Consider the following 12,184-nt stretch of genomic DNA (forward strand, 5'->3'; position numbering starts at 1 on the left):
TCATATCTATTCTATCTTTAAAAAAAGAGTTTTCCCTCAAAACTTTCTGGCACTAGTACTGTATTTAAAGCAGCAGAAGCACACTAAATAGCCTGTTTTTTGGCTGTTCCATCTATCATTTATATCCCTGACAAAGAGTGTATATAATGGCTTTTAATGAACATTATGAAAATAATTCATATAAATAAACATCTAAATAAATACCTTAACATGGTATGATATACAATTGTATTTGTTTGCACGGCCTGCTGTGTTAAAGGACCGATAATGTGTATCAATAGATAAACATTCAATGCTTATATTTATAGATATTTAGTTTGATGTTTATTTGACGTATGAAATCATTTTGTGCATGCACAATTATAAAAGGAAAAAATTATATTTTTTTATGATTTCTGCAGAGAAGCTTTTAATTAGTATTGAAATGGATACTTGTAGAAATTAAGGATTATGACTGAATATGATAATGTACCATACGATCCCCTCCACTCCTCCTTTTAATTAAATGAATTGGGAAAAACCATTCATTCCACGTGTATGAGCCTGTTTGTAATGCCAATACTGCAAACAGATTGAAGTCAACTTTCTACATATAATTGAATCATGATTATGGTGCAATAAAATTACATGCAATCAGTATGAAGCTAGGCTAATGAACTTAAAATTTAATTAAAATTATTATAATATTTGTAATTAAAAACATGCACTCTATGTCTATCAATAAACCTTAGAAATGTCTAATTTTGTTTTTCTGTCAGAAAGTGTGGGTTGGTTTGGGGTCTGTGTCCTATGGGGGACTCTGTAGAGGGGGGGGGGGTGTCATAGAATACCATAGATTTTTAGATGTGAATTTTTAAAACTAAAAATTATAATTTAGTAAAGAAGGAATTTATATATTATATTTTAACTTTATAATTTGAATATTTTTCTATATGATTTCTTCGTAAGGAGAACAATATAGTCTTAGAATGACCATGACAATCCACCCCTTTGGTCTCGTTTTTGAGTATCTAAAGACCATATTTTGACCTAAGGTTAGCTGAAAAGTTTAGAGATGATGCATCAAGGGGTGCATTTAATTATGATGCCAGTCATTTATTTTAGTTTTCATTGAACAAACAGCTTAATGGAGCTGGTGCACTCCCAAGTACTAATTAACCTTATGCACCAAAATAATGTGGAATGTGTACTTTATAAATGGAGGCCAAGGATAAGTTTTTGGATTTTGGAGCATGTTAAGTTCTAGCAAAATCATATTAACTATACAGGAGAGAGAGAGAGAGAGAGAGAGAGAGAGAGAGAGAGAGAGAGAGAGAGAGAGAGAGAGAGAGAGAGAGAGCATTCATTCAATGAACGACTCTTTAAAATTTTTCATAACATAATGGTTGTAGTTAACTGTTTATTTTCAAGGCTTAATTTGGCAACAAAAAGCAGAAAGTGGCTTTGGCATGTTCTTCAAATGATTTCTTTTTTCTATTTTTAGCAAATGTCACCATTTTGGCAAACGATGGGTCCAGTGGCACTGTTTCCTTTAAGTCTCAGGATATTGTCAGGATCCAGGAGTCTCCAGGGGAAAACACTGCATTAAACGTTGCAAGGCTGGAGGTGATCAGAGGCCCGGGGATTTATGGAGTGGTTAGCGTCCCCTTCAAAGTCATCCCTGAAAAATTGGAAAACTTGGCAGACCTGACTCCTACCCAGGGAGTGATCACATTTCAAGACAGGGAGGTACAGTATATTAAATATTTTTAAAAAATTAAAAAAGAAAAAAAGAGTTATATGACCTAAAACTGTCTGAATCCGCATTTATTATAGAGACTTAATTTTTTTCGTAACCAGAATTCCATTTTCCTGGAGCTGACGGCTCTTGATGATGATTTACCGGAACATGATGAGATCTTTACCATCCAGCTGCTAGCCCCAGATAATTCGGCCAAGCTAGGGACTCTGATACAGAAGAATGTGATCATAGAGGCCAACGACTCACCTGCTGGACTTCTGCAGATCTCTGTCAGGCATACGTCGTAAGTGAAATATCGGCAGACTTTTGATTAAGAATGACTATCTGAAAGGTGTTTTTTATATATATATAATTAAAGACAAAAGGGGCAATTTTCATATCACCTGGTCAGAATCATCAGCTAATTAAAGACTTTGAAAATCTCAGTTCAAAATTTTAATCTCCTCTATGTTATTGTAAACCAATGTTTGTTTGCATTTAAGGTGGTATTGGACACCTCAATGTTGGAGCATACTATTTATCGAAATAAACAATAAAATCAAGTGTAATTAAAGCGCTAAGCATAGCTCAGCGCTTTATTGTCGTTAGACTTCTATTTCCGGTGCAAGGAATAACTGCCCTCTATGAGCAGAAATATACATCATTTAAACTGGTAAGAGGTATAGGGAACCAGTTATCTGGGTGACGGAAATGGCCAAGTAGATACGATTGGTTTGCGGGGCTTACGTACATCAGCACGGGATGCTACGCAGTGATGAAAAAATATAGTGCGTATTCAGAAGCTAAAATATAGAAAAATAAAATTGATTCTTTGCAAGAAAATGTCAAAAACTGTGATAAATTACTGTTCAAAAGGTATAATTCGTGATTTTAACATATCGTTTTTCAGGCAAGTATCCATATACAAGTCGTGTTCAGCTTTAATTCACATCATCTTAAGAAAGTAACATATATTTAAAGAAATCTGGCCTTCGATACTTTAAATTGATATTCATTAAACATAAACCAAAATTTCAATAAGGCTCATTTCCGTCTACGCTTGCACACAGTAAATTTTCTTAGAACTAAGCTAGGTTAGCGCTATTCAGTACTTTCAGTACTTTGATTTTATTAATAGTTTCTGTCCCAAATTTGCCACCTAACAGTGTAACACAGTGGGTTAGAGGGTTCACTAAAGAATCTGTAAGTCATGAGTTCAAATCCTGCTGGAGATTTTAAGATTTTTATCTTTCCAAAAATATTTAAAACATATTTTTGGGTTAAATATTTAAAAATTTTAAACCGGTGAAAGAAAGTATTTTAATGACACTGTACTTTAATCCACATTAATATCAACAGATGTCCCAAGCCATCTTAAGTGATTTAGTATGGTATACCTGTTAGTCTATAATTCTAGATTTTTACCTGCTATACCAAACGTTACCGTTAACATCATAGTTTAACTTATAGAAATGATACCATAGCAGTGGAGGAGAACATTGGGCAGATTTTCTTTGACGTCACGAGATCCCAGGGACTAGATGGAACCATCACCGTGGATCTCACCACTCAGCCGGACACTGCAGTCATCAACACTGACCCCAAGCAAGTGACCCTGTCGCCACTGGAAACGGTCATCACGTCACAGGTCACGGGCTGGCATAGTTTCTATAGCAACGACTCTTTGTACTTGGTGATGCTCACATCTTACAGAGTGGGAGAGCTGACCACTGGGATAGGAAGTGCCGGAAATGACTCCACCTATAGCGTGGACCGATATCTCTACTCCACCTTGTTTAAGTGGCAGGGACAACTGGTCCCAGTGCAAGTGAGTGGTAGCTGCATTTAAAATTCATATTCTGTATACAGGGTTATTTTTCGTCCCATGTAATTTTCGCCCTTCTACTCTTTCAAACAGTTTCGCCTTGTCTTGAATTCGCCCAGACATAGATGTGTTTTAAGAGAGATAGTTTTAAACATTGTGATTCGCTTGTTGACAACGAGGGCAAAAGGGGCGAAAATAAAACGGGGGCGGATAGTTTCCTGAATACAGTAGTAATTATAGTCTGATGACAACTGTAGATTCCTGATTATACAGTAGAAATCAATATACCGGTACCGTGGAATCATTAAATTTCGAGTTACTCAGTTTTTATGGAATTCATGGGTACCTCTCATCCAGGAATAACCATCCTCCATGAATTACCGAAATAAATTTCAGTTATAAAGTCATATCTCTTTTTGTAAGTATAAGAAAATGCACAAAATTACATCCCCACGAATCTATGCAATTTTAGCAATCCATGAAAATTAGCCCCCACAAATTTTAATGATTCCACAGTACATATACATGTATGCATTATTTTGTGAGAGAACTCAATGCAGATTTTAAAATCTTGCTTTATTTTTTTGAAGGCTGGTTGTGAACTGTACTTGCTCATCAAAGCAGTTTGCATAATAGTATCATCTATCTTAACATTGTTTTTTTTTTCTCATGGCTTACAGGTATCCTACGTGTAATTAGTCACAATTTTGAAGACCAAGTCAAATTAATTGAATATTCTTTGACATAATTTACATCTAAATATAACATTTAAAAATGTATGGTATTTAAAATGACTTTTGAAAAAATGTTAACGAGGCCAAGTACAGTTCATGTACACATGCTTTCACGCAGCATTTCATTAATTTGCATTGTGACATCATCTTTTTGCTTGCTTGATGCCATGGCATTATGGTTTCAACTGCAGATATTCAGCAAAATTTGTCAAAAATAGCTCATTTGAGGCGTAAAATTAATATTATATTGTAGAATAAACATAAATTTCTCGAAGTATAAGCTATAGTTGGGCTCGGGTCAAAAAGGTGAAGAGGGTTCAGCAAGCATATCCCTCTGTCTGATAAGACCCCAGGAACAAACCTGGAGGTAAAAGTTTTTTTTTTATTTGACCATTTGATGCCTTTTAGCAATAACTTTCATATGAAGAACAGAATAAGAAATCCCTAGGGCAGAAGTTTTAAAAAGTAAAAAATGTGCAAAATTGATACATTTTAAGCAAAATCCCATGTGTCCTATGTTAAAAATTTATTAACTTTGAGATGACCCCATAACAAACAATTTTGTAAATGTCTGATTTTTTCATCTTAAAATAATATTTATTTCAGTAAAAGTTCATGTAAAAAATTTCATTTTCATTCAAATCTAGAGCAGAACAAATTAGACCCAGCCTCGTTAAATAGGTTTAAGAGACATTGTGACGCACAAACCCATGGTTAACCTAGTATTAAAAGTTTGGCAATGCATGATTTCCACTGTTAGTAACAGATATTATATATCACATGAACTTTTGAAAATTTTGGTGTTTATCAATAAATGGACCTAGACATGATTTGAGATAAAAAATTTCATTTTTTAATTTTCATGTATAAAATGGCTGGTTTACTTGTGTATTTTGAAAAATTCATCAGAATTTCAAAGTTAGAAGTCAAGATACAAGCAAGATACAGAGGAGAGAAGTTATTATTTTTATGTATTCACTAAATAAAGGTCAAGTCATATATTTGTTTATGAATAACATAAAGTAAGGGAATTGCCATTCTTTGGCAAAATAACTTGTGGCAAACAAGATAAACAGATTCAATGTGTCAAAACAAAGAATTTGAACCTCTGTAACTCAATTGTAACTTGGTATTTGATTTTCAAATTTTGACAAAGCGTTAAAAAAACCCATTTTGATCATTTTAGACATTAAAAATGAAAAAGCAAATATGGAAAAATTTGAGCTCAAATCGTGTCTAAGTCCCTTTAAGAGTGAAAAATCTAAATAAAAAGAGAAAAATACTGTTGATTTCTAATAAAATGTGAGGAATCATTATTCACGCGAGAAGCAGTCCTCTGGAATTTTGAAATCACGCTTATATTTTTTTGACAGTTTTTAGCTATATAAATTTATAACAAAAAATTGTTGCTCGCGATTTTATATTCTCGCAATTTATGCTAAACAGTGGAATCACAGAATTAAGTACTCACGTAAAATAAAATAAGGAATTTACAGTAGATTTACCGGTAGTTGTTGAGCTAATTCTATTGGGTTTCCCTTCCGCGCTTCATAGCCATGCAAGCGCAGGGGAAAGTATATACTACAGCATTGCATATATCAAGAGCAAGCATCTTCTCATTGAATTTCAAACCTGATGACATCAAGAACTAATATTATTTGTGTATTTATTATGAAACTCTCTATGAATGCATATTTCTTTCTACAGCCATCAAATTCTAGTGCTTTTCTCAATGTGTCAATCCCACCTTAACTATTTTTGGACAGCAGTCACAATCATGTGACACTCAAATCAGTGTCCAAAACAACTCTGGTTGTTTACATGTGTAATTCCAAATGAGTTTTCATGACTTGTAAGTTGAAAAGTGTATGAATTATGATGCGTGAAACTGCCCGATGTACGATCAAATTTTGAATATTTCTTCTTTCGGTGGTCATAAGGAAAAAGTAAAATTATATCTCTTTTGTGTCAATGTGTCACTACTACTTTGTTACCATGATAATTGACTTATCTTAGTTATCTTTATCCAACAGACAATAGAAACCGATGTTGCAATGGCTGCCACCACATTTTCCATTGGAGTCTCCACTTATCTTGTAATCTGTAATTATGGCAACGTCAGAAGATATGAAACCAAATCGAGGCTGTACAGAGTGAATCCAGACTCGTCTCTCCTCGTGGTAAATTGAAGAATTGCAAATTTGTAATGGAAAGATTATGAAAACTGTAAAGAAAATCACCATATCATTCAACCCTTGAATGATAACTGTGGTTCTGCTCTTTTGCAGGGCAAATTTACATTTTTGATTTTGCAAAGTTTCAGTTGGTAGATATAAAATGTTCCAAATGAATCAATTGCCGTTGTGTCATATTTTACCAATTAAACCATGTCAATTTGCCCTTCAAGAGATTAGTACTAACTTACTTTGAAAGGTTTTACATGTTTACAAATTGACTTTGTTTTCTGCTTTCATTTGACAGTTACAAGAATTTTCCACGAAAGGGGCCTCTGATGTAGATTTCTTCAGCAGTGGCTCCGACCACTTCCTGGTATTTGCCAACTCTCGTGACAACAATGGAGAGACGTTAGTGACCGTGGATGTCTACAGATGGGACAACACTACCAGGCTGTTCACACCGTCGCCATGGCAAAGCCTGGAAAACCAGGGAGCAGCTGCTGTAGCCGTGGTTAATGTAGAGGGCGTGACCTACATGGCTGTCGCCAATAACTACAACTCTAAACTGAAGACATACACTGTGCAGTATGTATGGCTGTTAGAATTTTGAGCTTCTTAATGCATATTCATGTACATGAAATAAGTATTGCAAAATTCACTCAATTATCAATTAAAAGAAAATGATTTGAATTTTTTTTAGATGGAAATACAGGTACTTTGAAAATGAGTTTTAAGGCACAGTCGTGTGCAGTGTAGATGAATGTGACTGAATATTTTGTAATTTTTTTCCAGTTCTATAGTGTACAAACTTGGAAGCAATCAGAAGTTTTCTGAGCATCAAAGAATCGAGACAGACGGTGCCACTGACGCCAGTTTTCTACAGATTCATTCGTTGACCCTGCTGGTGTTAGCCAGTAACCGTGGTGATGTCATCAGTAGCCCCCAGACCTCAGTAGTGTATCGCTGGGACTCCACCCTGCAGACCTTTCTTAGACACACAGATATACAGACTAACCGAGTCAACAAAATATCCCCTTTTATTGCCAAAGATAACACAGGTTTGAATGTGAGATAGAGTTCGTTTCAAAATACCGTTGATTTTCCCACTTGTTGAGCAGGTCACTAAATCCAGACTCCCGTCGCTTCGCCAGCATCAAAGAAATGCCTCCGCTAAAGAAAGAAAGAAAAAAACCCACTGTGAACCTTTTTTTTTTAAAATCTGACTCCACCGTCACCAATTTTTAAAATAATTTAACTCATTCCTCAACTCAAATCCTTTAAAGAAAAGTGCATAAATTTGAGAACAATACTCAAGTTGAGGCTGAGTATTGACTTCAGAAAAGTTGTTGATGGGGAGGCCTTCTGAAGCCCTATTTTGCTCAGCCAGCTAAGTTCTCTCTCTCTCTCTCCATATTTTTAATTAAGGTCAATCCAAACATAAGAATAATTTCAAATATTAGTACGCATAAGGAAAACAATTGTTTTTCAATTTGCAGTACACTATTTTCAATGCAAATGTACAGCCTCAACGGCATGCGTTGTTGTGGTGGCGGCACGTCTTTGATGCTGGTGAAGTGACAGGCCTACTGAGTCTAGCAAGCTGCCGACGCTAACTTGATGGTATTTTGAAATGAGCTCTAAAGAATCCCATTTTTTAAGCTGGAAAAAAGAAAAATTTTGTATTTGCAATAATTTGGTGTGCAGTTTTCTCTGGGTCGATTAGTTAGTAAGGGATTAAGATAATGCTTTCTTGATTAAACTCTTTGGGTTTACTTGATGTTAACTCTGGGTCTGCTCTAATAATCTCGGAGTAAACCCTGGGTAAACCCCAAAAATAAATTCAGAGTTTAGTTGGGGTTTACTTTTTGTTAGGTTGGGTCTGATTGGTACTGTAATTGCTTAGATTAGAAGTTGCTGTTTAACAAGTTCTTCTACATTTTCACCAGGGTACCTTGCTGTTGCTAACACCATCGGGAACTCCGCCCTCTATGCCTGGGATATTCAGAATCAGAGATTTGACCAAGTTTGGAGTGGTTCCCCAGCCAGACAACTCTACCCTGTGATGGTGACTCAGGCGATTGGTTCCTTTGTCATCCTACCTATGGTGGATGTAGACCCAAAGGCCAATTGTACACTGTTCCACCTGATCAAAGTCATCAACAGCGATTTCTCTCCAAGGCAAGAAAATCTGTTTCTTTTTGGACCCATTCCTCCTATTTGACTGTTGGTAAATTAAGCATGGAGCTAGGTTTTAGATGAAATGATATGCCAGGAGGTTAAATCTCCTTGAAATTTTGTAGAGAAAGTTTACAACTTGGAAGCATTCATATATGTTTTGACTGGGTGGAAATCAAATGAGGAATATAAAATCTCGTTTACAGCATGTTAGTGGGAAAGGAAAAATCATGTATTATACTGTGGCAGTATTTGAGAGGGAAAAATTAATTAGCAGCATTCTGAATCAATTGATACTTTCCAAACACTTTTCAGCTTATCATATACTAATTGTTTTATACGTCTCTGCTAAAACATGATGATGAGAGGAACTGATGAACTCCAAACACAGGCTGGCATTCCCCTGGATTTGTGCATGAACTCTTGCACAGCAATCATTTATTCGGTTAATGATGTTAACTTGGATGAATTTCGTAGCTAGGTGTTAATTTTTATGAGTCAGAAATCTTATGCATTAATGAAATAATTGAGCCTCTAGCTGAACTTTAATTTGATTTGAATCTAGGATTTGATTGGACCTTATGAAACATCCTGACTCATTGTGATAATCAATTTTAGATATTGTGCACGTTCAGGTACATGTGCACATGCATGTCACATGCACACATATGCTCTTAAATCATCCAAATGGGAAAAACCATATATTTTAGAGTCAGGTTTGTTTAAATCATGACTCAACCCCCCACCTAGTCTGCAGTCTGTGGCTCCTGTCTGATTAAAATTGGGTGGACGACTTGGGAGCTATTATGCCTTCCTTAGTTGAATAAACTGCAATTTTTGGCTCACAAAAAATTGTGTTTCTTTTGGGCTCAACTTTTGTAACTCGACAATAAAAAAAAAATATGAAAAAAGTATCAAAAAGACAATGTGCTGTATTATAAAAAAAGGAAAAAATCACGTACATGATTTAATTTTAGCTGGAGAAACTCACAGAAATAAAAGCAAATTTCTTACGGAGAATATTGACATCTTTTTCCATTCAAAAATCACTCGGGGACAACTCACACAATTTTTTAACATGTTTGCAGTTCTTTTATGCCATTTGCAATGCAAAATCCCCTTAATAGACTTTGTTGAAACATGACAAGCTAATACCAGAGAGGGGTGTTTGAAAAGAGAAATCTTGGGATTTTGTTGTCATGATCTCATTCTTTATAGAGATAATAATTTGAACATGACAAAACCGTATGATTTCAAAGTCCTTTATCCAGCAGACAATATATGTCAATCGACGCTCTTATCAAATATGTATGGTCATAATTTTGATTAATTAGGATCAAATATCTTGATTAATTTTGTCTAAATTAACAAAAAATTGAACTGATTTCATTTTTGTACATTTTTATACAAAAACATGTTCAAATATATGACTATGATTATATTAAGTATTTGCTCACCTGGGGCAATTGATTACTTAGGCTCCAAATAGGTTTTCTGCTGAAATTTGTTTTCAGTTAATTGAAATTTTAAAGCCACATTAAAGTTACCTTTAGTGAAGGAATTCAGTTTTATCTAGATTAATTTAAGGCCAAACCCCATTACTTCGAAGGACTTATCCTAGGGTACTGTTGCCAAAAATCTTCTCAAGAACCTGCATGTCACCTGCACTAGAAATAACTATGCCTTAAAAGTTTATAAGGAAAAGTTTGTTGCAAATTAAGTGTATAGATTGAAGTTCAAACCCTGACCCAACTAGACTAATATTGATATGAGACCACAGAAAAGGAGCAAAATTCTACATTGGAATTATTTATAATCTTAAAAATCTTCTGAACAACTATACATTTATAGAAAGCTACATTTTGTCATATGTTCATCATGATATTTACTGCTATTTCTGCAGGACAATAACCTTGACCTTTGAACCAGGTCAGAGGTTGAGGTCAACCAGTGTGGAAGTTTTGGAGGACTTTCTCCCAGAGAACACTGAGACCTTCTTTGTCACTCTTGTCAACCCAACAGGGGGAGCAACGATTGGACCAAAAAATAAAATATCTGTAAACATACTCTCCAACGACAATGCTCACGGAATCATAGAATTTGCAGAGGTATGAATATTGCAGAATCATACGAATAAAATTGAGCCTTATATTAAAATTTAACATGAAAAAGGTCAACAGAACTTAAATTCTTCAACAGAAAAGACTACTGAGTTAGCGAAAAGAAATCCCTAACAGACTGAGTGGCATTTTATAAAAGTTCTAGATACATTCAAATTATAGTACTGAACAATATCAAAAGCATTGTCTGGGTTATTGTAGGATTCAAGGGAGCTAACTGTTCAGGAGTTGGACCATAAGGACAGTGTAATTCAGCTGAATGTGGTCAGGCAACAGGGCTTCTTTGGGCGTGTGGTGGTCTCATGGTCAGCATCTGGAGACCACAGCGGCCTGAGTGACATCACCCCCCTGTCTGGTCAGGTCAGTCCCCAGAGATTTCAGCTATTAATTATATGATTAATTAACACCTTTGTTTCTTGAATTATTTAATTATTTTTGATTTTAACATTAAGATAACTATTACAGTAGAAAACTTAGTAGTATACATTTTAGATATCAACTGTTTTTTTTTGTTGTTTTGTCATGTATTTCTGAATCACTTCCTTTGAGCATTTAAATATCACTTTTTACATTATCAGAATCAAAAAACACATGAAGAAATTCAAATGCCACATGTTCTGATATTTTTTTTATTTGAACTTTCTAATTAATGGTAATCAATTAGCCACTATTTAGCTAACTGTATTTAATGACATATTTGGCTTTGTCTGAAAATTGATGTTTTGAAGGTGGAAAAATATACTTGGAAAAAATTACTCAAATTATTTGTAAGTTATTTTATTATGAAAGATATAATGATAAATAAACTGTTCATATGTCAAATAAGCAAAAAATGCAGTTTGAGGATAAAAAAATATGAATATCTAAAAAATTCAATTCAGTAAGTAACAACAAAACCCCCTTCGGGATTCGAATTTGGGATGTATGGATCACAAGCTCAATACTTAATCCACTCGGCTATGGAGTAATTTACATGTTGCATTTAAAAAAATCCTTTTAATAAAACGAAACGTCGTTACAATCAGAGGTCGGCCATGTTGTGATGATGTGTTATTCCATCTTAAGAAGGCTGAATGAACGAGGCCATTATTAGGTCTTATTTATCTTTTTTAGGTGAAGATCGAGCTCTAGCTAGCTGTCATATCATATTGAAAAATGTTCAAAGTTTTAAAGCTAAAATGTTAATAATAGGTGTTTTTTTTTGCTATACTAAATAACAGTTTATGGATATAAATATAATATCTAAAACTCATAAGTTTTATGAATTTGATTTACATCAAAAGCAGATTGGAAATTTCATCCCACATGTTACATGTAGTACATAGAGAATAATACATACCCTTTTCCATATCACAGCCTGTATCAGCTCGAGACTCCAATATCAGCCCAAGGGCAGAAGGCCCGAGGGACGATATTGATCGAGGACTGATACA

The 12,184-nt window shown here is 34.7% G+C and overlaps 1 protein-coding gene across 1 annotated transcript in view; it reads left to right on the forward strand.

Moving 5' to 3' along the window:
* LOC105329461 (adhesion G-protein coupled receptor V1) overlaps positions 1 to 12,184 on the forward strand; it is a 93,900-nt gene that overhangs the window by 34,774 nt on the left and 46,942 nt on the right. The window contains exons 51-59 of the mRNA XM_034469455.2: positions 1,484 to 1,728; positions 1,840 to 2,024; positions 3,191 to 3,548; positions 6,313 to 6,459; positions 6,761 to 7,041; positions 7,249 to 7,514; positions 8,403 to 8,634; positions 10,535 to 10,739; positions 10,953 to 11,111. Of these exons, the coding sequence (XP_034325346.2) occupies positions 1,484 to 1,728; positions 1,840 to 2,024; positions 3,191 to 3,548; positions 6,313 to 6,459; positions 6,761 to 7,041; positions 7,249 to 7,514; positions 8,403 to 8,634; positions 10,535 to 10,739; positions 10,953 to 11,111 (2,078 nt within the window). The remainder of the gene's footprint in view (positions 1 to 1,483; positions 1,729 to 1,839; positions 2,025 to 3,190; positions 3,549 to 6,312; positions 6,460 to 6,760; positions 7,042 to 7,248; positions 7,515 to 8,402; positions 8,635 to 10,534; positions 10,740 to 10,952; positions 11,112 to 12,184) is intronic.

The sequence above is a fragment of the Magallana gigas genome, chromosome 6 (genome assembly GCF_963853765.1).
Source record: "Magallana gigas chromosome 6, xbMagGiga1.1, whole genome shotgun sequence".
NCBI lineage: Eukaryota > Metazoa > Mollusca > Bivalvia > Ostreida > Ostreidae > Magallana > Magallana gigas.